At 50.5% G+C, this 24,713-nt stretch overlaps 1 protein-coding gene across 2 annotated transcripts in view; it reads left to right on the forward strand.

Annotated features, from left to right (window-relative positions):
- The first annotated feature begins 950 nt into the window (after window positions 1-950).
- The window catches only part of PPP1R16B (protein phosphatase 1 regulatory subunit 16B), a 61,414-nt gene continuing 37,651 nt past the window's right edge, over window positions 951-24,713 (forward strand). Inside the window, exons 1-2 of one of the 2 annotated variants that reach the window (XM_050907500.1) lie at window positions 951-1,009; window positions 19,799-20,204. In XM_050907500.1, coding sequence (XP_050763457.1) covers window positions 19,958-20,204 — 247 coding nt within the window. In that variant the 5' untranslated portion in view covers window positions 951-1,009; window positions 19,799-19,957. Of the gene's footprint in view, window positions 1,010-18,088; window positions 18,120-19,798; window positions 20,205-24,713 lie in introns of those variants that run through there. The other variant, XM_050907501.1, reaches the window with a different exon arrangement.

Here is a 24,713-nt window from a genome sequence, read left to right on the forward strand (position 1 = left end):
TCACCCCGGAAAAGGCAACCGATCCCAGACACAGTATCTGACAGCAGCATGAGGAATCCTCTCGGCTCCGCTCCCAGCCCATGCCGGGGTGAGTGTGGGCTCCCAAGTGCCGCTCCCTGGCCCAGGAGGCTTCTTGGCTTCCCTCCCAGCGCCGGTGACTGGCTTTGACTCCCGGCAAAGACTCTTATCTGCCTCTCTTTGTCCGTCTGCAAAATGGGCATGAGGCATACTTCAGGAATGGCGTTTGTTTTCAGCATCAGTCACTGTGCTTTAAAAGCCTGATGTGAATGTTACGTTGCGTTGGGGGCGGCTTTTAGTTTCTCCTAAAAAACGCTCTGGGACCCCGTCTCTAGCATCGACTCCCTCTGTGGCAAACAGGAACCTGCTGCCGCGCTCGGCTATTTATGCCGAAAAAAGGGCAAAACGGTTTCTGACCCGGATATCCTCCCCAGACCTTTCAACTTCAGCGCAGGCAGCAGCATCCCACGTCTTGCGCCCAGCCAGAAGCCAGGGCAAATCCTATCTGCAGCCTCAGGAAGGCCGAGGCGCGGCTGCAACCTTCCACCAAAACTCGAAGACCTTTTTCTTTTAATATCTATTTATTTATTTTAATTACACACACACACACCCCCCCAGCCACACAAACGGCCCCACCCGCCCAGATGCGGCCAAGCCCTCGTTTTTCAACGGCCCTCCCCGCACCGCGGCCGGCAGGACGCTCCGCACCAGCCGCTCCTGCCACATCCCCGGGGATGCTCCCCCCGCTCCGCGCCTTCCACCTGCCGGGCCGGGCCGAGGGGCGGGCTGCGGCGCGCCGGCTCCGCGCCCCCTCCGCGGCCGCGCCCCTTCCGCGGCCCCGCCTCGGGGCGGAGCTGCGGCCGGAGCCGGAGCCGGAGGCGGGCGGGGGCCGGGGCTGCGCGGCGCCGCTGCCTGCCTGCCTGCCTGCCTGCCTGCCGGGGCGGCGGGAGTGCGCCGGCCGGGCCCGCTGCGCCGCGCGGAGCTGCCGCGGGTGAGTGCGGGGCCGGGTGGGCGGCGGGGCGGGAGCGGGAGCGGGGCTGGCCCGGCCCGGCGGGGGCAGCGGCCGAGCGGGATGCTGCGGGCGCGGCGCCGGAGCTCCCCGCTCTCCTTCCCCCGGGGAGCGGGGGGTGTGTGTGGGGGGTGTCCGTACGTGTGTCCGTATGTGTGTCCGTGTGTCCGTGTGTGTGTGTGTGTCCCCTGCCCCGGGCGCAGCCAGGGCCGCGGAGCGCTCCGCGGGCGCGGAGCGGGGTCCCCGCGGCGGCCAGGGCAGCGGCTGCAATCGCGCCGCGGAGTTTCGGTAACTCCAGCCCTGTGCAATCCTAGACCGGGCTGGCGAGAGTCACTTAAATAATGTAGTCCGCTGCCTTCCCCGGGTAGCATCAGGCACCCGGCTAATCCCTCAGTAAATTTGGCTAACCTTGCCTTGGACGCATCTAATGATGAGGATGCAGTTACCCCTTTAAGGCAGTTTTTCCCCCATTGAACGATTGGTGTTGGTGTTTAAGTACACATTTGTACTGTGGGTCATCATGCAAAACCCAAGACACTGAGGATGTGAATGTCTTGCGTTTGTTTGTGGATGGGTTTTGCTTACTGCATTTAGAAATCCTCTCCCTGTCAGCATGATTCGGGTGTGGAAGAAATATACTGGAGGTAGCATAAATATAAGCAACCGTAATTTCTGAAATGGCATCAGGATTGCAAGTGCTGGTTTCTGTGTGAGATGGTGAAGGTCTTTCTCGGAGAAAGTCTCCTTCAGATACTGGCAGACCAGGTGAACTTCAGCGTGAACTTCAGCCCCTTCTCCAGCTCCAGAGTCTGAGGTGTCGGTGGTGGTAGAGATGCTTTCAGTTGACTCTGTTGACAAGCCAACAAGTTCACGTTTATGTCTTTGCTTACTTACGGTGAAAAGATCTTTTGTGCACTGTGATAACTGCTCGAGGAGGAGGAGGCTGCTTCAAGCTACAATGGAGTAGCAGAAAAAGTGGCTTTTCACAAATAGTCAAGGAGAGGAGCGGGTTCACAAACCTGGAAAAAAAAAACCCCAAACCCATCTCTGAGCCCTCCTGTGTTCCCGAAGAAATGCTCAGGGAACCTCGGGAGCAGCGGCTGCCTGGGCTGCCCTGGCTGTCACCTTGACCCAGCCCTCCTTGACCCGGGTGCCCTGAGCCCTGCCATTACTGTTAAGTGCTTTTTCACAGATGGAAGGGCTAAGCGCTGTTATGGCAGAAAGCAGAAGGGGTTTTTCTGGCTGGAACTGAATTTAGTCTGGAGGGGGATCGTGTGTGTTGTGAAAGAACGAATGTATTAAATCCTGACGGTGAAGAATACTTTTTCACTTATGTTTTTCCCTTCCTTGTTTAATCTCTACACAATGGGTTGGACCAAAACCTGGGGATGATATTGAAAATACTCTTATTCCATTATTTTTATGCTTTTTGTTCATGTCCCGAGATCTCTCATGAGATTGGGGGGGGGGGGGGGGGGAAGCAGCTTATTTTCCTTCTGACTGGAAAACATAAGTGACTATTTCATAAGAAAAATAAGGTTTAAAGTGTTGAACTTCAGATATCTGTGGTGGATATGATGAAACGCTGAGATACCGTGTCTTCTTTTTGCCATCGAGACCACGTGTCCAGGCTGCCCATTTCTAACAATGTCTTGTTGTTGAGTCTGTCGTTGCAGGAAAAATGACTCTGTGTGAGTGTGGTGGTACCAATTGTACCGGCTCCTTGGTGCTTCTGCATCACTTCTGCAGCCACTTTGTTGGAACCTTATTTTCCCTTGGTTTAATAATTTATAAAATGCCTGTTGCCTCTAGGCACATTTCATCCAGTAAGAAGAAAAACATCAACCAGTGTTTACTGGTTGCGGAGCCTGAGGCTGACAAATAATGAAGCTTTTGTGGATGAGGGGATGTCTCATTTTTCTCTTATATAAACTCAGGAAAATGCAGGGTTTGTGCTGAAATTCTTCTGGGGATGTTACTCCTTCCTTATCGCCATCCTTAAAAAGGTCTCTTGCCCGCTGGTGACAAAGTGGGTTTTAACTGTCACCTTCCTTAACCTGTTTTTGGGTCTGCTTCTCCTTTTTGCTTTTACCAATGTCTGACTCAAGTTTGGCAGCTCTCGTGTATTTAATGGTTGTGAATTAAGATAGCAAAATCAGGTCCTACATCTTCACAGGCTTCATTGCTTTGGTGTGAAAGAGGTCAATCTCTTTTTGGGCAATAAATTGCCCTCTCAAATCCTCTGCCAGACTCTTATGAACCACTATCATTAACTGCATTTTGAATCACTCATTGAGCTGGAGGGGGAAAGTTGGCCTGCAGTTCATCTTGTCTCCTTTGAAAATGCTAAATGACAATTCAGTGACCTTAGTGGGCAAATTATATCACCAGCTAATTGGCCTAAGAAGAAAAACTTGCTTGATATCAAACAAACTGGCTGCTGCTGTTCTTCATCCTGAAACTCTCTGCTGCCTCAGGTGATATCACCAGTTTCAAATACTTATGGGGTTTTGCTGAGGCACTGGAAAGGGGACGTAGTAAACTCTTTCTGTTAGCCATACTTCTGCATGGTGTCCACTCCACCTCCAGCAGGTTTGGAAGGTATTGTCCCTTAAAGTATAAAAAATCTTAACATTTCAAGCTTGCCTTCCCCTGTGGACAGCCCTCTCCTCTTCCTCCTCGGAGGGTGAAACTGCTGTAATGTTTTTGGAGGACTTGGCTCTGCCGGGGATTCCAGCAGAGCTGAATTTAGGAAGGAGGCGAAAGCATGACGCAGGGGCCCCGCTCATCACCTTGCTGTCCCCATCCCTGCTTTGGCAAAGCCCTTTTGAGGGCGATGTGCCTCTCCCCAGACGTGCCTGGCAGCTTCGTGGCCTGACACTGGGAACGCAGGTCAGGATTAGCCCCCGCGTATGCCATGAAACGTGCTGTATGGCTGGTCGGGGCCGGGGGGAGCAGGACCGGGTGCTCTGCCGGCACTAACGGTCAGCCCGACCTCGCTGCTTGTTTGCTTGTTGAAAATAGTTCAGGGCTGGCGGCTTCTCTGCAAGGAGGGCTGTAATTGCAGGCTAGTGCTGTTATAGAAGCATCCAGGCATGGTGTGTTCAGCCCTCCTTGCTTAAAGAGCTGCAGGAGTGAGCCGGGATGTGTGAAAGGGGTCAGCTGTTGGCTTTTTGCAAGGCTGTTAGTTGAGTTACACCACCTCCTAGGATGGCCTTGCCAGCTGGCTCATCCTTTAGGGAAGTTTAAAGAGGCTTATCGCAATCTTACTAGAAATCTGTTGTCTTCTATTAATCTACTTGTCTCTCCTCAGCTCCTTTCCATGTGCTCCCTTGCTCATTCATCTCGACCGCACCATTCTGCCTGCGCTGGTGCCAGTTGACACCAGCTGTGCCGCTTGCCAAAGTCTTGTTTAGGCCATGTTCATTTGTAGACTGTCACTTTTTGCTGTCCAACATGGTTTTTCTTTATATATATGTATAGATAGATACTATATTTTAAAAATTTATTTTTGAAGCTGACACCCCTGAAAGGACAGCAGAGCCCAGGTGCTTTGCTAGCTGGGGTGGAGGTGCAGGAGAATCCCGGTACCCAGGAGCAGTCAGACTCCAGCTCTGAGTAAGCCAAAGCTCACTCCTACGCCAGGTCCTGCTCGGCGGCGGGCTCAGCGTGGAGCAGAGCTTGCCTTGCTGCTGGCAGCAGCGTAAGGGACTGGTAATTGTGGATGTGAATCACTGGCTGCCTGCACCTTCCCCTCTGAAATCAGAATAGTTCCCGCTTCGGGGGGTAGTGCTGCACTTGGCTTGAGCAAAGAGCACAGATGAAGGGCAGTGGAAAAAACTGTCAAACTTTGGGAGGTGAGAGGAATGAATGCTACACCCCGACTCTCATGGCAAAGCGGGAAAGGGTTCATCAGTGAGAACTGATGATACTGGACGGAGTCTGAACTCGGTGACACCCCTCGGCACCTCTGCTAGCTGGGGTGAACGTTACTTTCACAGTAATGTGGTTCTTCCTAATGGACCTTTTCCTTGCAGGTCTCACAGAAGCGTGTCAATACTGGGGTTAACAGCCACGTAGGCACCAAGGAAAAAAAAAGAATAGCTTGAGAAAGGCTAAGCCTTAATACCCATACAAAGCAAACAAATGGTATATTATTTGACGTGGATTAGGTGAGCTGCGAGATCTCTGGCTCTAGAGGCCCCGGGTAGGAAATGCAAAGCCTTTGACAAAGGTGGCTTGGCCATCTCTCCTTCCAGAGACAACATCTACGTGCTGATGCAGGTACTGGTGCTGCTGGGAGCCTCCTATCTGCCTCTCCCGTTGACTTCCACAGGGATGCTCTTTCTCCTGCACAACGCATTGTTTGCTATCCTTGAATGTTGGTAGCTGGCAGGGAAAGAGATCGGTGTAGTTTTTTTTTTCCAGAATAGTCAGCTGATTTCATCCCATGGGAAGTGGTTGAAAAGCAGGAGACAGGTGGGTTGGCATTCCTGCTTCGTAGCCTTCCATAATTCCAGCAGGAGAAGGATAAACTGAGAAGTGCAGTTGCTGGGTACTTTTCTATGTTTGCATTTGAAAGAGCTTGATAAGCTGTGATTAATGAGGCTAAATGGAAGCTTGATAAATGGTAAATTCAAATGAACCTCAAACAAAAATGGCTTTATAAGAAGGCTTTTGGTTGTGTGCAAAGTGCAGATTGCGGGTTTCATCTAGCGCTGTTTGGTTTATGGCTGGCAGAGCGCGTTGCATGGGCTGTCCCCCGCCGAGGGGTCTCCCCGTGTGCCTGCTGCGGCATAGCTGCTGTGCGGCAGGTCCTGCCCCGGCGGTGTCTGTGCAGACCCTCCTGCAGGCAGGTGTTTCTTTCCTGGTTTAAGTTAACGTTTCCAAATTTGGACTCTCACATCGGCATCCTGGAGCCCCCCGTGTCCCCATATCCAGGCTCTAATTAAGGGTGCTCTAAAAGCAGCAGGCCAGCTACCGTGGCCTTGCAGATCAGAACCATTGGCCTAATCTATTTTTAAAGTGAATTAAACTAGAAAAAGGGACTGCCACTCTAGAATAAGAAGCCACCTGGGGAGTTAACCCAGAATAGTTGTTCTGCTTTGAATTCGCACCCTATCTCACTTCAAACTAACTTTCCTTTCCATATATGTGAGCTCCGTAAGCACAGAATACAGGGCATGACTTAAGCAAGATCACCCAACAGAGCTAGGAAAACATCTTGTTTTTCCTGAGGTCTTCTCTGCATCGCCTCCCAGCGATCTGCACGCGCTCCTTAACTTAGGCATCCTTTTCTGTAATAAATCTGCCCTGTTTCTTGCTCGATTCCTTGCAGAGATCTGCACTCCTTTCCCACCCCACCTCTGTGGTTTGCTGTAGCACCCTGACTGCCAGCTTCCCGCAACCACCTCTGGTCTCCTCCGCTGTCCGGCTGTCGTGCTGGTCGCGCACAGTGAAATGAGCATCCTGAGTGCTCATCTCCCCAGAGGTCCACGGCAAGATTGTGCGAAGATCTTTTCTTAGGCTGGGTGGGACCTTATCACCTTTCGCGGTGCGTCAGTGTGAGCACTAGGTAAGAGGCAGCATCAGGTGCCTTCTTCTGAGCTGGGGCTGATAACCTGAGCTGAGCATACGTGGCAGGCGTAAATTATTTGCAGCGGCCGACCTCGGCGCTGCTCTCGTGCTGCTCTCGTCTTGCGTTGGCTGGGAGGAGGAGTGGGGATATTTGCATGATGTTTTGAGTTGTGCTGAGACACTCTGCTGTTACACTGCTCCTTCAGATTTGTCAAGCTCAAGTTAAATGTATATAATTTTAACATCTCATGATTCTTTGGGGGCTGACTCATGTTTTTTTGGCCTGAATGAATCATACCTCTTGAACTCCATTGCTAAATTCATTATGCAACAATTACAGCGTTGAAAATGCCACCCTAAGTGCACACAAACAAGCTGGCAGCAATTTTCCCCTCCTTTTCTCTCACCCTGTGTTGCCAAGAGACCTCCCTCGTGAGTTTGCTCATTAGCTCTTGCCTCTGTGCTGTAGGTGAGGGGCTGCTCGGCCCACTGCGTCTTGATGCTTTGCCCTTGAGCTGGAAGGGACAGGAGTTGGAGGTTGGGTATTTCTGGAAGAGAAGAGAGGGGACAGCCTAGGAGGGAAGGCTCGAGATGCGCAGCTTCGCTCATCGGTGCCAGTTGCCTTAATTTTGTCCCAACTGCTCCACGTGACGTTATGGCATAGTCATGGCATCTCTAATGATCCGTATGGGAAAACCCCAAGTATGAGGCATTGCTCTGCAGTGGCTCCATGTGGCAATATTGGAGGCTGGCAGCATTTCATGGGCACAAATTCTTTTTGATTACTTGCTCAGCAGCTCAAAGGTCAAATACCCATCTGAGGAGAAAGACCAAGGAAGGCGTGAGCCCCGTGCTGGCTGTGAAGTGTCTAGTAATACCCACCATCGTTTTCTCTACTTCATGGTGCTAAGCGGAGATTTGGGGATTTGTGTAGGACTTGGCTTTTTCTTACTGAGGTCTTGAGCAAGAGTTCATCTGGTATGTGAAATTAAGAGGGGCTTTGTACCGGGTGAGCTTTGCTTGCTGACTTGCTTAACCCACCAAAGCAGCTGGTGGGAACTGTGCTGTAGATCTGTCAGCAGGATGCAGAAGGGCCATCTCTACCATCTGCAGGATCAGATCAGATTTCTGGCTTTAAGATGCCCCTGCTACCTGAATTTGACTTTCACTACCAGAACACTGATTTTTCTCCCATCCAAATAAAACTGTTTCTCAGAACAAATATTCAGCTGAGGTACATACTGAACGGCAGGGTGGGTACCCATGCCCGGGAAGCCCTCCAGAAAGCCTCCCTTAAGAGCAGCCATTCTTCCCAGCTGAGTTCTAGCCCTTAAATCTTGGTAGCTTTGGGAAAAGTGTCTCCCCTAGGCAGGTCTGGCTGCATCCAGGCATGGCTGCATGTCGAGACAGCAGAGAAGGATGGCTAAACCTTGTGCTTATGGGTGGACGAGGTTCTCCTTGGCCTGTGGCAGCAGAGCCCTGGTGCTCGTAATCACAGAAATGGCGGAAGCAAAGTAAGAACTAGACTGATGAGGAGGAGAGCAGTACCAGCAATTCTGGTACCGTGTTCATAGTCAAGTTAACCTAAAGTATCCAAAAATCATATTTTCAAACTAAGAAGTGGTAAATATTTGATGAAACTGAATGTCAAGAGCAACTGTATTGTCAGAGCAGCAAGTCAAGCCAACGTACCATCTCTGACTGGCCAAGAGTAGATGCAGAAAACACAGAAAGTAGGGCATGTATGGTGATGTGCGGGTTGATAACTGCGCCTAAAAATAAGGTACTTTAGAAACATAAAATCTGCCTCGCAAGCAAGGCAGTGGCAAGCTGCTCTGAGTGTCTGATTTAAGACTGAAACTGGCGATGTTGGCACTGCAGAAAGCTGTGCTAAATTTTTGTTAGCGTTCTGCTAGCAAAACATTTTGTTTCAATCTGCTGGTTTGCATCTAAGATAAGGCAAGTTACTCTGGAGCTGTGCTTGGGCAGAGGTGGAAGCGAGAGGCAGTGGTGGGGCTGTTGGCAGAGATGCTTTTCCTCAGCCAAGGCCCGCTGGCAGCAGCCTGCTTCCTGTGCAGGGTTTCTGCTGATCGGCATTTTAAGGAGCCTTTGTCCTCTTGAAGTATTATGGTTCAACTTTCTAGAAGATGCACTTATAATATTCCTGCAGGTTTCAAGGGAAAACAGTCTTGATTGCCCTGCGGTAACAGTATCTGGTGGCGCTGATCTTTGCTGCCGTTGCGAAATGGGCTGATACCGGTACCCTATAGCAATTATACGATGCTGCTTGTCGGCATGCTGCAGGGAAGCCTGACCCGCTGTGCTGGAGGTCTCTTAGTGTCAGATCAGCAGCCTCAGGGCCCCCTTCTTGCACGCTGGTGGCTGACCTTGACCTGCAAAGGCTAGGTGGACAGGAGGATGAATTTTTTGGAGTGGAAGGGTGACATGTGCGTGGTTTAGCAGTGGAATAAGTAAGTCATTGTGGAGTTCACCAAGGTCTAAGGGCTATGCCTTAGACAACAAATCCAGATGTTTGAGCTGTGTGGAGCAAAACATCCCACACTGTAGCGTGGATAATTCATTTTTCCCAAAGTCTCATCTCTTTACTCTCCCAGCAGAGCCTGCGGGCACCCCGCTGGTCCCTGCACAGCAGAGGCAGGTGGGCAACACCATCCTGAGTAGATGTACGGGCTCCCTGATGGATGCAGGATGGGTCAGAGGGGACCTTTTTGTGTTATTTGGTTAAGATCTTTTGAGGATTATTGGAGTGGTTATAGATATGCTCAATAGTGTCCATAAGCATTAGAGTTGAAAGCATTTTGTTAGCAATAATTAACTACAACTGCTATTTAAAAAGCATAAATCAGATTGTTGGGAAGAGCATCCTCTTAAATCTCCCACAAATCAATACTCCTCCTGTCAGGTGTGTAGCAAACACTTTCAAATCCTGCCAGTCGTATCCAAGCCCACCGCAAAGCACCACATCATCCTGACAGCAGTGCTTCTTACCAGTCTCTCAAAACCTCTCTTCGTGCCACGGTGGGCTGTTTGGCACGTTTGGCTCTGGCATCTGGGTGCTCTGAGTTGGGTGGTGGTTGTGCCCAGCGGGTGACGTCTGTCCCATGGCCGGGGGCAAATGCCTGGTGCTAGCGGGCTACATGGTATTTGCTCCTGTGGTCTGGTAGTCTGGGGACCTCTCCTACCTTCTGCACGAGCTGATGCATGCCGCTGGACCTGACCTTGGATCACTGTGTGCTATGGTCTAGGTGTCCAGCTTGGAAGTAGTTATTATCTCTTAGCATCAACGTTGGTATAGCAAACTCCAGTATGGATGTGCAGGAACAAGTCTTCTCTTGCACACCAGCATCATCTCGCAGTGTGAACCCAACATGCGTTGTCCCTTCCTCCCATCTGATCGGTGTGGTGGTGGCTTCCTTGGCCATTGACATTATCACCGCGGTGCCATAAAGCTGGCAGAATCATGCCTTCGCCTTGGGAAGAGAAGAACAAGGCAAGACTCTCTTCTGGTGGCAAAGAAACCAGAAAAAATTAAAAATAGAGGAACGTAGTCCCGTCGGATGGTAAAGCCCTGGGGGGATGCTGTGTCCCCCAGCCTGCTGCAGAAAGGCACAGCCACGGCAGGCTGCGTAGCTGTATGGGGGCAGGTGGGATGCCCGCTCTCGCCGTCACCTCTGTGCGATGCACCGGAGGTGCATCGCACAGAGGTGACGACGAGAGCGGGTATCCCCTGGGAAAAGCACGTCTCTGTCAATAGCTGAGAGCCTGCAAAAGCCCTGCCGCTGAAACATCCCATGTTGGCACGGCTTGAGGTGCCTAGGAGCTTGTATGTGGAAAATCCAGGCACTTATCTAGCTTGTTGCTGTGCCAGAATAGGGCTGTTCCCAGGATTTTTTTTTTTTTTTCCGTGGGTCAAAATGTGTAGTGACTTTAAACAATGGAAGGATTTCTGTTAAAAAGACTGGGGTGCGGGCGAATAGGGCTTTAATTTGTATCTTAAGGGAAGGGTGTGGGCTCTCACGATGGTGTTTTTGAGATTCTGTTGGAAATTAGCTTTGTTTTTTTCCCATGTCTTATTTTAAAGCCTGTCTTGGGGAAAAATTTGTTGTTGTTTTTCAAATTACAGCTCTCTAAATGTGTAGTTTAAAACGTCAGGAAGGGGGATGTCGTTTTGGAAGACTCCACACATCTGTCTGTTGCAGGGCTGATTAAAAAACGGAAGCTTTAACCAGAAAAACAAATAAAAGAAGGTAATATCACTGTCACAGATGGGTCGGGCTGCTTTCCCTGCAGGTGTCTGCATTGCAGCCCACTTTCACATATAATGTGCTGTGGAAAAAATAAATGGAGAGCCGAATCGGAGACTTATGCCCTCAATTAATTTTTGTTCCACATAATCGGAGCTGCTGCATGCTTTTCCTTCAATATTTAACTGCCTGCCTCAGAAGATGGGGCTGCTCTCCTGCGAGGGAAGTTGGGATTCAGTTCATGTTTGCACAGAAATCCCATTCTGATCTTTCTTTCTTTGCCTAAGGGCAGGGATCCTGCTGCTCCTCTGATGCTAGAGATAAATTTTGTTAGCAGATACTTTTCTTTGGGAGAGCAAAGGGGAGAGGGGAGTGGTATGTAATGAATTCTTGAAGGAATAAAATTTCCTTGTCTTCAAGCATCGTCTTCTCTAGAGTCCTGTGTGCTGCCTCGAGCTTGTGTCTGCGCTGTCTCGGGTGCAGTCAGTGGGGAGCTGAGGGGAGACCTTTGCTCATGGTTTGATGTATACAGACTTCATCTGAGGAAAAAAATGAATTGATACAATTAGTGCGTGCTCTCTGCAGATTTACAGGCTGTTCAGTAGTTTTCTCTATTGCACTAGGTTAAAAGGGGACGGCTTGTTTTGGTGTGTAGCTTGAAATTGAGCCCTGAACTTAGTTTCTGATTTTTAACTCGATTCAAAATCACAGTTAGATTTTCAAGTTCAAAATAACTGAAATGTCCATCTCCCTTCTCTGCGTGGCAAGCTGATGGCAAAGAGCCCAGGGTGTCTGTTTTTACTGATTCGCCGATCGACCTGAAAGCAGGAGGCAAACCTGAGGTTTCACCCTCGGAAAGCAAAAGGGGGCTGAGCAGTTTCTGCAGCTCCAAGGCATCCTCGAAGGTGCACCCAGTGCCCGGTCTGGAGCTACGCCTCAGACTGGGGGCTGGAAGAGCCCGCGCTGCCCATGGATGTGGAGGAAGAGCCAGCGAGAGCGGGGCTCGGCTGCCTCGCCTCGGGAGCCTGGTTGGTAAGTAGGATGCTAGGGAATAAAAATGGAGAGGGGAGGAAAAACCCCAAACTTGTAGTGAACGTAGAAGCTATCCACATAAGTTCTGGGTTTGAAAATCTACCCAGGCAAGGACAGTTTAATGCAGAAAAGTGGCAGTCTTGAGAGAGCTGTGTGGAGCAGACATGGAAAAGAGCATTTGCTCTATGGAGCTTCTGGATTAAGGTTTTCTAAAACGCCTCCAAGTCCTGCTGCCTTGCACGGGGAATTGAGCTTAAGGAGCAGCTTTGCACAAGAACCACGTGGAGGGAAGCAAGCGCTGAGTTGGTCTAGCTTTAATGCTCTGGCTTGCTCCTAAATCATGTCTGTAAGCTGTGCTTGGCCTTGTGTCCTACTAAAGCAAAGCCCTCCGTGGCTGCGGCCGTGTTCAATGAACGCAAAGACCCAGCTCTCCAGCTATTGATAGGAACTTAATGGCCGGCGTATATACGTCTGGGGACCACCACCGGTTTCGTTTTGCTTGTCACTGAGGTGCCACTGGAAAGAGCAGCGTGTTTCCAAGCATGCTGATGTGGGGGAGGACTGCTTGGCACAGAAAGTCTTCTTTTTAAGGAAGCCCACATGGAAATATTGATAGGAAAAAGAATGTATATTGTGCTGTGTTGAGTGTTTACAGGAAATATATAGTGAAAATACTGAGGGGCTTTCCTCAAACAACTGCCAATATTGTTAGGCGTGGAACAGTTGGGAGGAGAAAAGAATGAGGCACTTAAAATTTTCTATTACCAGCATGGGCTCCAAAGAGATTTTTTGACTTGCTGTTTCGCTTTTTTCTTCTTGCTCGTATTTCATTCCCACTGCTAGGAAGGAGCTCATTGAAGAGGGAGAGATTATCTGGAACTAGAGATAAAGCAGCCAAACCAAAATGTTTTTAATTCTTCGGGGAAGAATTTAGCTTTAAATTTTGAGCTTTCCATTAAGCTAGAAAAAGAACTTACGGTGATGCACCTTCACCACCAAACTTATGTTTGCATCAAGCAGCAATGAAACTTCCTTTGCTGCAGACAAGTAAAACAGTATCTTCACTTTAAGAAGGTAATTGGGGCACAGATTAAGTTACTTAGTTTGCATACAAGAAACCTGTGGGAAAGCCAAGAATCTCTCCCGAAACTCCCAATTTCTGATGAGATCTCTCACCCAGAAGACTTCTGTACCTGCTCTTCCTCACCAGCACTCCAGGGCAGACTGTAGGAGTTGCGTTCCCTAAGGGGTCTTGGCTGAGATCTCTTTTTTGGTTTTCTTCTTTTTTTTTTTTTTTTTTTTTTTTTAAAGTGATGTTTCCTGCCACTTTCCTCTTTGTTCCTTCAGGAGGAACCATTCATTTGATAGCACTGAGCACCTGCTGCTTAAAATGCTGCAGAAGCCCTGAGTGAGGAAAGGAGCTGTTTGCTTCTAAGATACCAGTGAAATTAAATCATGCAGCAACAATTTTCATAATTTTCACTCCTCCGTGTGGTTAACGTGCGAGTGCTGTGGGGCTCGCAGCACGGTGCAGGGAGAATCACGTGGTGCGTGCAAGAAATATTTGCTACCAGAAGCAATAGCCAGAGCTGTTAGAGTAGCACTGAGGGACGAGTAGGATTTCACCAGTACCTCATGGCCGGAGCCCAGGACTAGAAATAATAATCCTCAGGTGGTGGTGTAGCTCTTGCAGTGAGTTTGCTGCCTGAAGTCAGGCAACTGACCTTGTTCTGTATTCATCTGTTCATCAGTGGATGCTCTTGACCTCTGGACAAGGGTTTGTTGCATAATATTTTGAAAGTACCGGCTTAGGTGTATGTCAAGCTGTTGCTTAATGTGCTGCCTTGGGCTGCATTCAGGGTGCGTGTGTTACCAGCAGCAGGTTTCTGACTTCAGCTTTGCTCTCAGCCCTGACATCCCGGAGGAGGTGGTGGCCAGTGCCCACCTGCGTCACAGTCATTGCACGGAGATCCAGACAAGGGAGATGGTACAACCTGTCTGGCAGGGTGTGATATTAGAGAAATAAAAATTTCAGTTTCAGAAAAGAAAGGAAACCCTTCAGGAGGCTGGAAACACTGCGTTTGGAATTGCTTACCACTGCAGCCTTTCACCGCAGGCGTTCTCTCCTCTTCCCCTGGGCTTTGTAGGAAGCGTGACTGTCCTGTAGCATTGCAGGCGAAAACAAGTGCTTGGGGGCTGTGATTCCTCGGAGGGGCAGGCGTGTCTCTTGTGATTTGAACTCCCCTTCCCAGTTTGCTGTATGGTCGCTGTTGGTATCTGATCCTCTGTCTGTCTTCATTTGGAAGACCCGGTGGCTGAGTCCCCTGTTACAGGTGTGTAAGGCTGTAACGGTTTGGGTAGTAGGGCTTGATGCAGTGTCCTTGTTGACGATGCTTGAATGAAATGTTTTTCCAAAAGGCAGGAGGTGAGAGAAGCAGTTATAATAAGGAAAGAAACCCTGGTTCTAGGCTATGGTGGTCTTAGCATGAAAGACCCTCTTGTCTTGATGCACCCTATACTAATTAAAAAAAAAAACAACCAACCCCTACGAACCCTGAGAGCTCTTGATCCAGAACAGGGCTCGCTGTTCCCATCAGCAGGCCAGAAGAGGGGTTTGGTTTCCTGTCTTCCCGAAGGTATTGCAGATTGGTGCAGGGAGCAGCTTGCATGACGGTGGTGGGGTGGGGAGCGCCTTGGCAGAGCCGGCGCGGTTATGTGCTCGGCAGTGACACGGTTTAGGAAATGACTTGGAGCGTGTTCCTCTGGGGAGGGTGGGAGGGGAATGCTGCTGCCCTTCTCACCCCCGGTCTGGGCTGCGGGGAGGGAGGGAATGGACCTCGGCTCTTTGTGTATGGTCAGCCCGCTGTGTCCCCCGCCTTGTTCTCCTTGGGGATGGTTGAACTCCTGTGCCTTTCTTTCCCTGCTGCTCCTGCCTGTCCCTCAATCTGTCACCTCCTTCTCTCAGTGGCTTTCTGGCTGTGCCTGGACGGTGTTACGGCTGCTGGGCTGCCAGTGAGCTCTTCCCCTCATCAGGGAGCAAGTGATGAAGAGCTACTCTGCTGCTTCCTCCAGACCTTGGGGAGATCCTGGCCAACAGCAGAAAGAGTAATACAGACCATGCGTCTTCGGCTGCTTTGTGTCACCGAGCAGTGACAAACCTGAAGGTGATGCTTGAAAGAGAAGCCTGTGAATTCTTCGTTGGTGCTCGTTGCCGGAAGATGGGTTCAGCAGAAGGGCTGCGATGGGCTGGTCATCTAGCATTTCGTGGGGCAGGAATAGCACAGATTGGCCTTGGCCCTCGTAGGAAGCAGAAGGGGTAAATTTGGCAGTTCCTCACCTTGCCATGGTGCAGGAGTCGACTCTTAATGAAATAAATAAATCAGGCAGCCACCTCCTCTGCAGGCTGCTTATGCACTCAGATCCCTGCTATAGGCTTTCGTGCTTGGTTTCCAATTCCAGCTGAGAGATTAGCTTGGGGTGGGGAGGAGAGGGCTATTTCTGTCGCTCTTCATGCCACTGACTTGACTTTATGCTGCAAATGCAGACGCTTCACCTAATCGCCTGGGCCCCGTCCTGCAGGTGCCTCCCCACAAGCAATCCAGTGAATGAGAACGATCTCCTTGACTTCAGAAGTGGCTGCTCACATACCTGGGTTTTTAATTTTACCTTTGCTTGAAAGATGCACAACTTAGAAGAATTCTCTAATTGCCAAACTATTTCATTTCAATGTGTCCCATTCAAGGGTTGCTCTTCCATGGTTTGTGTTTATTTTTTTTAAGTGGAATAAAACCGAAGTCGTTTGATGACACTTAAGTGAAGGACTCTTGTAAGCGTTTGTGTTCTGCTTTGGTGTCATGCTGTGCTTTAAGTAGTGCCTTGGGGAGATGTGACGGAGGATTTGCAGGTCTAAGCTCCAGCTTCATCGTCTGGTGGGGAGACAAGGAGGCTCTTCAGCATCACTCAACAACATGGCTGTTTTAATGGATCCAGCTCCAACCTCAGCAATATTATGGCAAAGTGTCTGCAAGTTGAATGCTTTGTAGGAAGGTCGAGGGGGGCAGCTCTGACTGTGTGCTGGAACAGGAAAATAAATGCACTCCGTTTTCTCCTTTGTAAGATGCAAGTGCCAACCTCTAAATGTGAAATGGGAAGAAGTGTGTGTACAGGAGACGAAGGGCCCCTCCAGGCAGGGTTGGTGGTACAGGGTAGGCAGCTTTTTGCAACCACTGACTCAGTAAACTCTCACTTCACAGAATCGCCATCTATTCCTGTGTTGCAAGATGAGTAACCAGTGCCGTGAAAGTCCTTTTGAACTTAGTGAGACAAATCTTGTACTAAGGTGAGACAAAATGTACAGGAAATGCAAACTTTTTTAAAAAAATGATTGCGTTTGCCAACACTTGCATGCCCTTTGTAGGGACTGATGTTTGACACGGTTGGAGCGGGTCTTTCTCCGCCGCAGCGCTGAGAGGACGGCGATGGCCCAAGCGCAATACAATAGCGAGCGTCTCGCCTTCCTTTTGGCCCCTGAAATAGTCTGCCGTTGTCCCTGCAGGGCTGGGGGCTGTGCGAGTCTGGCAGGATGTGCTCGGCACAGCGGCAGGCAGATCTGCTGAGCTCATGGAAACTCAGCTCAGTCGAACACGAGGAATGGCACTTTTTTTTTTTTCCCCCTCCTTCTTTAAATAAAACAGAAACCAAAATGCGATGCCTTGCAAACCACAGACACCCACACAGCCAGCTTCTGTGTCGCTTTGCAGGTAAACAAATGCTGGGGCCTGAAACTGTGCTATAGTTAGACGGACCAATTTGTGCAATGAGAAGTTAATGTGCCATTTTTTTGGTACAAGGAAGAAACTAGGTCATTGGAAAACAGGCAGCCGGAGTGATGGAGCCAAAGTCTTTCTGAGGCCCTGGGGTCTGTGGAGGGTGCTAGGCGACTTGTACCTAAGCCTGGGAGAAGTTGAGCTGTGTCCCCTTCAGGAAGACCTCTCGGGGTGACCTCTCTGCTCCTTTAGAGGTTCATTTGCTGGTTGGTTTGAGGAGACGCTGGTGTCTGGTACTTCCAGAAGATGTCTCTTGGTGTTCATGGATCTCCCCTCTCCATTTCATTCCCCTCCGTAGGCCACTTGAATCTCCCTTGTGTTCTGTTGTGGGAGCAGAGGAGCAGCTGGAGGACGAGGTGCGTGCAGGAAAGCTGAAACACGGGCAAGCAGAGCAAGCCACGCTTCTCCTCTCCTTATAAATCGATGTCCTGTTGCTCTTTCCAAGGTGCAGTCCTAATACCACCAAGAAAGCTTCCAGCTTTTTGGGGGTAAACAGGGAAATGCTGAAATAAGGTTTCTTTGCTTTGATAAACCTGCAGAATTAGGTTCTCGTTTCTACTTCAGGTGTGTTTTGGAAAATATTTGTTCATCTTTCAGCGAACAATGGCAGAAGTGGCCTGGAAAAGGAGCAGGGTGGGAGTGCCGCGTGCGGTATGCCGAGAGGCATTTCCTGCCCTTATCTCCCCTCCTTCGAGGTATTGTAAACGGGGTTTCAGATCTGCAGCCTGTGTTACAGGAGCAGAGATCGCCAAAAAAGATACCTTCCCAGGAATGCCTGCAAGGGGCAGGAGCTGTACTGTGCGGAGCCGAGTTCACGAGAGGTGGTGAAGAGCTTTCCAGCCAAGCGCCTGGGCTTGGAAAATGCGTCTGCCCCAAAATAAAAGCTTTTTGGAGAGTGGGCTGCATTTAGGCCGCTCTTGTCGGCAGGGTTTCCGAGGGCTGTGGTGAGTCCCAGCTTGTGGGGGCTGCGGGCAGGGGTCAGGGAGAGCTACGCGGGGCTCTCGTGCCATGGAGGAGCCATGCTAAAGTCATGAGTTGATATTTTCCATCTCGGGCAAGTGTTTGAATTTCTAGGTAGTATCTCTTTTATGAAAAACTCTGCAAGGATTTGGGTTTGTCCCTATGTGGAACTAAAGCATTTTTTTGCAATCTTAACTTCTTATGGGATGGAACAGGGGCTTTTTTGTTCAGGTCTGTCCTGAAACCCTCAAAATAAGGTTTGCGGGTGCTGCTGAAGCTGCCCTTGGCCTTCTGTTTGCCGTTTACTGGATAAAGTGACGGCCTGGGACCTGCCTGTGTGCTCTGGCTGAGTTGTTTGTTTTCAGTTCTCAAACCAATTATCTCGCGGAGGAAATGGCGTGCCTCGCTGTCAGTCTGCCAAGATATTTATAGGTAAGGTCAGACCCCTGTGGAAGGTCTGTAGCAATGTTTGGAAGGAGTGGATGTCACAACCTCACGAAATTCACTGGGACATGGTGGATGTGCTGCATGGCATAGACATTCCCCTGCAGCTCCTCAGAGTAATGCCTCCCTGACTGGGCTGCTTCACCCTCTGAAGAGGGATGAATGGTGGCTTTTCCTGGCTTGGCTGGATGGGGTAGGGTTTGGTATCCTCACCACGTCTCTCACCTGGGTCTAGCTACCTCTCTTTTGCTGCTATTTTTCCCATAGATGCTTTGCATCCATTGCTTATGAGACTGTTGCTTCCTCTCTTTTGGAGCAGGAGTTGAGCAAGGAATGGCTTCAGCTGCCCTGTTGGGGCTTTCTCAGGTGCTTGTATATACTTAAGCTCTCCACAGTCTCCCTTCCCGATCAACTCTTTTTCTTTTTTTTTGTCCTCCAAACTAGCTGAACCATAAGAGCTCTCATCTCATACGTGGTTATTTGCAGCTTACCTCAATTTGGCACACTCACCTTGCCATTCGATGTGCTTTGCATGGGTCTGTTTGGAAAGGACTCATTCAATTTGCTCGTGACATTGGCTTTATTTCAAATGCACCTTTCCCTGTTGGACCGCTCCTTAAATCTGGGACATGTTTCCTTCTTCTGTGCAGCAGATGACTGGGCGGCTGCCCACGGGTCCCCCGGTTGATCGCTCTGTGGGTAGTGCTGCTCAGAGGTCTCTGCTGTCATGGTCACACCGAGAGTCTGGGGCTGTGATTTAACTGCTCTCGTTGCTGTGCTTGTGGAGCCCATACAGGAAAACCAGAATGAGCTAGTGTGTTGTGAAGAAAAAACCTAAAGGTAGAGAGAAATGAACGCAAAACCCCATGTTTTTAAGTAGCTGAGGTGGTTTAAGTGTTAGTAATACCTTCCTGGGAGCCACGTCCTGTCCGTGGGCCCTCGGCTAGGCCTGGGGTGAGAAGGGGCTGATGGATGAAGTAGAAGAGCGCAGATGATGCTCCTGATGGGCAGAGCTCCTCTGGGAAAACCTGCCTGGCCTCGGGGCGCCAGACGGGTAGCCCCATGCATCTCCAGCTTCTGGGTTATTTGTGCTGGGATGGCCTCGTCTGGTGTCTGGGGCTGCCCTGGGCTCTGCCACTGCAGTCTTGGTCCCCTCTGCCCTGTGTTTTGCTGCTCAAACCGAAATGCTTCAGGGAGGTGGCTGCCGGTGTGCATCAGTGCAGCGCAGTCCTGGCTGCGATGTTGGGGACACCTGTAATGAGGGGTGATGGTTACGGTGGAAGGGGCCGGCTGGAGGGAAGGATGTGTCTCAGTACTTGAATCTCTCCTGAGTTGTCTGAGGAATGACATCAAATACTATGGAAGATCTTTGCTCATTAAGACTTTCTTCTGCTCGTAAGAGAGGGCTACCTTGAACTATAGACGTGAATGAATTGCACACTAAAACTACTGCTTAATCAAGAGGGTTTTGCCTTGGGTGTTTGGAGTGGGTGAAGGGTGGAATCACAAAGGCTAGTGAGAACAACCAAGCAATTAAAGCACAATTAAGTGAGCTGTCTTTTGACATGGTAGGTGTTGCCTGTCATGTTTTCCAACAGGCTGGTCTTAGTTGCTTGTCTGCATGGGACGATGAGACTTGACCCCTCACACTTTCCTCCTCATTTCAGGTTTCCACCATATTCTCATCGGACACTGCAATGGGCCCTTCCCAGCTCAGCCTCAAGATGCTGGTATAGCAGCAGGCAACTGCAATCCCGAGGACTTGCGGTGGGACATCATCGTTTCCTGCTGGGACATCCTTCACCCCCCCTCTCTCGGCAGAAGCGATGGATGCCCACGTGGACCTCCTGACAGAGCTGCAGCTGCTGGATAAGGTGCCCACGCTGGAGCGGCTGCGGGCAGCCCAGAAGCGGAGGGCTCAGCAGCTGAAGAAATGGGCGCAGTATGAGAAGGAGATGCAGCACAAGAAGCGGAAGCATGAAAAGAAGAGAAATGCTGTGAACCGAAAGAAAGTGTCTTTTGAAGCCAGCGTTGCTCTGCTGGAGGCTTCTCTGAGGAACGACTTGGAGGAAGGTATGGCACTTGTATCTGGCAGTTTCTTTGTCTGGCTGTGTGTGAGGTCCATGTAGCGCTGTGGTGTGCAGAGGCATCTGTGTTGACATCCGTGGACTGGACTACCCGTGATGTGGTGTTGGTCTCTAGAGTGTTGCCATCTCTGATATAGCTATGGGGTCCTCAAAGCGCTGTGTGACACCAGTGTTACCTAGATTGACATCAGGGGTGGGCGCACGAATGACAGGTTAGGGCAGGAGTTACGACTGAGATTTGGGGAAGGGAGGTGGCTTTCATCTCTGCTTTTCACACTTTCTACTTACAGAAGGTGCGAAACGCTTCTTTGCCTTCTGGGTGTGCCTCTTCTAGTGGTTTTATAGAAGTCTGTCGCAGGAATTTACATGTCAGTGTAAATCTCTTCAGCTTCCCTGCTTGGGGGGATGGATTGAGAGCTACATGGATGTATGAATTTTTTCCCTATTCAAAATACTGAAAAGGATGGCTTTGCTTAACGCTTCCTATAGAAGAGAACTGCAGATTGTTCAGAAATTGGTTTAATTGCACCATTTCAAGGTGCTTTGCTTTTGCTTCAAAATCTGAAGGGAAGAAAAAAAATATGTTTAAAAGTCACTTCCAATTAGCCTCAGCACAGCATGGGGCAAAACCTGTAAGCTCTGAGGAGCCGGAGCTTGCTTCTCTGCGGAGAAGTAAAAACATTTCTCAGAGGAGACCTGGAGCAGCATTTGGGGTTGCCGCTCTGCCAGGTAGCGAAATCAGTGTGATCTTCCTGATCCCTTGGCATGGCAGAGACAAGGGAGATGCTTAGGAAACCTGGCCGGTTGAGCTGCATCTCTGCTAGCGAATGTTGCTCTAGTTTCTGGCATCTTTTGCAAGAAGCAGTATACACTTGCCGGTATGTGGGTGGAAGGCAAGGACCTCGTCTTGTGTTGTGAGGAATCTCCCCAAAGTCATGTCCCTGTTTCTGAGAAGGCCTTTTGTGCCCTGTAACTTGTCCTCGTGTGCGTGTTTTGCACCTGTTTGGAAATGGAGCACTTTGGTGGTGGGCAGTGATGCCTGCCTGGGCGGTGTGTTACAAGCGTTTGCCAAGCCCTGCTGTGTGTCTGTGATTTTGCGTGCGTTTGTAGGCTTTCTCTCGGAGAGCAGACCTGTGATAATGCCCTGGAAACTGCAGGCTTTTATTTGTTTCTTCCTTGCTTTAAAGGTTTAACAGTTGCTTCCAGCTCTTTGCTCCAGTGAACCTGTGTTTCTCACTCTGAGCTGTTGCAGTCTTCTAGGGGAGCCCCAACAGTGAAGCTAACTAGAGCCCTACTGTGAAATCGTGTCTATTGGCATTGCCTGAGATGGCAGATTTATGACTTGTATCGCCTCTGCCTGTGCTGGCAGATACTTGGCAGGGTATGGCTTTGGGTTTTGTACCCAGCTGCCCACCTGTAAGTGACAAGTCACGGCGTTGGGGTGGATAAGGAGCGTTTCATCATCCTCCTCGTCGTGCGGCGACAGTGCCTCTGCTCAGCGCTTGGGCTGGAGGGTGCGATGGGGCCAACGGGTCTGCGAGAGGCCCAACCTTGTAGTTTTGCTTTCTGCACTTTCTGGCTTTGGATCCGAGCAGTTTGGAACGAGGAGAGCTCCTCTGCTGTCTGCCTTACAAATACTTTCTTATTTTGTGAGAGATGCACAAATGGCGGAGGTGTCTGCAAACAGGGCACTGGTGGAGGGTAGTTGTGCACCCTGATGGCAGCGAGCAGGCAGGGCTGGCGTGTGTTCAGGCAGCGGCATTAACGCACTGGTGCCGGAGGTCCTGTGGCCTACGGTCTTGCACCGCCTGTGGACGTGGATACTTTGTTGTTGGGGGTGCAGGAGTTGAGCTTTCAGCTCACAGCTTCACTCTTTTCCTCCTGTAAGGGAAGATCCATTGCTGCAGGTCTCTTTTGTTACCATAATCGTGTTGACCTCATTCCGTAGGCAAGCCCAGATAGCGGGCTCTAACCAGCGGTCGCTCTTTCTGATGTGATGCTGGTTGCACCAAACGTGATAAAGGCACTTCCCTGCTCGGTGGAAAATCAATCTGTCCACCCGCCGGAGAGGGCAGGGGCAGTATCCCCGGTGCCACAGGTGCTTCCCCTGTGTAGCTGGATTTTTCAGATGCCTCAGGTTTTTAAATTTGATTTGTTTTGTGGTCAATTAATTAAAGTCCTAAAAATAGTGTGTGGGCAGGTTCTGTCCCTGCTCTGCCCCCTCTGTGCTGTGGGACCAGTATAAAGGGGAGGAGGGGACAGAGTGAAACCCAGATGCCAAACTGGGAAAATTCCTTATCAAGTGCCCTAGGCCAAAGTGAGGGAATTCGTGGGCTTTTGGAGGTCCTGGGTGATTATTTTGGTGTATGAATCATCTTTTGTTTCCATGTGGGAAGTGGAGGGGGAGGTGAAATATAAATGATTAAGAAGTTGAGAAGTTTAGTGTGAGGCAGGTTAGAGAGCTGGGGGTGCAGCTGGCACGTGTCGCCTCCCAGCTACCTCTGAGCGGGTGTGCCGTCTCCATTCTGTGTTACTTTTCCGTACTTTTGTATTTATTCTTAACATTCTCACTCCTGAAGTGGGAGAGGGGATGGTAGTAGGCGCTGTGCAATGAAGTCGGGGAAAAGAAAGCGGAGCCGGATAGCGAGTTGGCTCTTTGTCCAAAAGGTGTCTTGTGCTGTGGCATAACCTCCTGATGGAGGTGGTGGGTTGAGCCCTGTACGATGGTGTCGGTGGGTGCAAAACCCTGCCCTGCTCTTCAGGGAGCAGCCCGTGTCCCTGAGGACCTGGATGTGCTGACTTCACTGTCCTTTGCCTGCGCCTTGCCCAGGTGTAATTGAAAGAGCAGCGCTCATTTTGCTCAGCTCCTGTGTGCCTGCAGGTATCTGCAGCACCTTCCCTCATCCCCGTTTCCTTCCGCCATCGATGGCACAGCCACTGGGCTGAGCCACCCTGGCTTCCCACCTAGCCTGTGACCTCTCTGGCTCTGCAAATGTGACAGCCTCGGAGAAGAGGACTTCTTTCCCATGTAAGAAATCCAGGTTTGTCTACGGCTGATGAGTCCACAGGTGACTGGGTGTGTTGCAGAATTGCTGTATCTCAGCGTGGTGGCGAAGCAGGACTGAAGGCAAGGGCTCTTGGGGAGTGTCAGCCCTGGCGTGGGCAGGAGCTGCGAAGGGGTGACGGCTCCTGCCTGCTTGTTCCTCGCATCTTCTGCAACAGACCTGTCAAAATATCCCAGGTTTAGCAAACAAGCTGCTATTAAAAGCTCCTTTGGATCTTTGCTGACAGAACCAGGGTAGGGAGCGCGCTGCAAACACACTGGTGGCAGATGTGAGCAGACAGTCATGCTTGGGGAGAAGTAGGGGATGGGCAGTGACCCCGGACTGAGGCAGCGGTCCCCCTGGGCTGCAGCGTGCTGGCTGGGACCTTCAGTTTGGAAAGCTGAAATATGTACAGACACTTCATGGGTGAGCTCCGAGGTGAGAGCAGAGCACTCCCAGTTGCTGCGCTGGACCTGCTCTGCTCTCCGCTGCGGAGGAGCTGGGAAGGGCGTGCTGTGGAGGGGCATCATGCACAGTCACCGTTTTAAGTGGAAGTATGTTCAAGCCCTCACGCAGCTCTAGGCACAATCTGAGCTGGTTGCAGGGGGATGGTGCAAAGGGGAGGACACTCACTCCATACGGAGCTTACAGGGAGCAGCAGTGTTGTATACTGTTCTAATGGCCACGAAGGAGAGTTGCTTTATAATGCAATAAAGCAATGTTTTATAAGCTACCATACTAATTGGAAAGAAATTGAGGGCTGCTGAAGGCTGTGGCCCTTCAAGGCTGTCCTGCAAGGTGATGGACTGAAACTGTGGGGAGGAGGCTGGTCCTGCCATTCCCAGGGTGGCACCTCATCCCCGAAAGCAGCCCCGACTGCTGCAGGGCTGTCATGTCCAGGTCTTTCACATCACTGAGCTCCTACAAAAGCAGCCCCAGAGCGTAGGGAGAGGAGCTGGTGTTCTGTAAATCGAAAAAAGAGATCCCAGAGGTGGGTAAAGTGGCTGCCCGTACAGACGTGTGGCATTTGCTGCCTGGAAGTCCCTTTGCACATCCAGCCCGCTTGCAGAGGGAGCTCCCACTTGAATGACAGAAAGTGGAGGTGTTTCGCGTTAGCTGGGGGGGCTGAGCTGTGTTCCCTTCAGCGAACCAATGGAGAAATAAAGGTCCTCCGAAGGACCGATTCACCTTCCAGCAGCACTGGAGGTGCCCTGGTTTCTCCTGCTCTGGGATGAGAGCTGCCTCCCCGTGGGTTGCCCCCCTGGGAAGCATCGCTGCAAAGTCCTTCAGCTCCCACCTTCTGGCACTCCATCCTGCAAGCAAAACTCTGTCAGAGCCAGAGTGTTGCATAAACCAGCGTTTCTGCAGAAGTTTAACCATGCGGATCCTTGCGGCTGGTGAGCCAGAAAGTGAATGAAAACTCAGGTTTGATGACCTTGGACTTGGCATCC

Source organism: Gymnogyps californianus, chromosome 17, assembly GCF_018139145.2.
Source record: "Gymnogyps californianus isolate 813 chromosome 17, ASM1813914v2, whole genome shotgun sequence".
Lineage (NCBI taxonomy): Eukaryota > Metazoa > Chordata > Aves > Accipitriformes > Cathartidae > Gymnogyps > Gymnogyps californianus.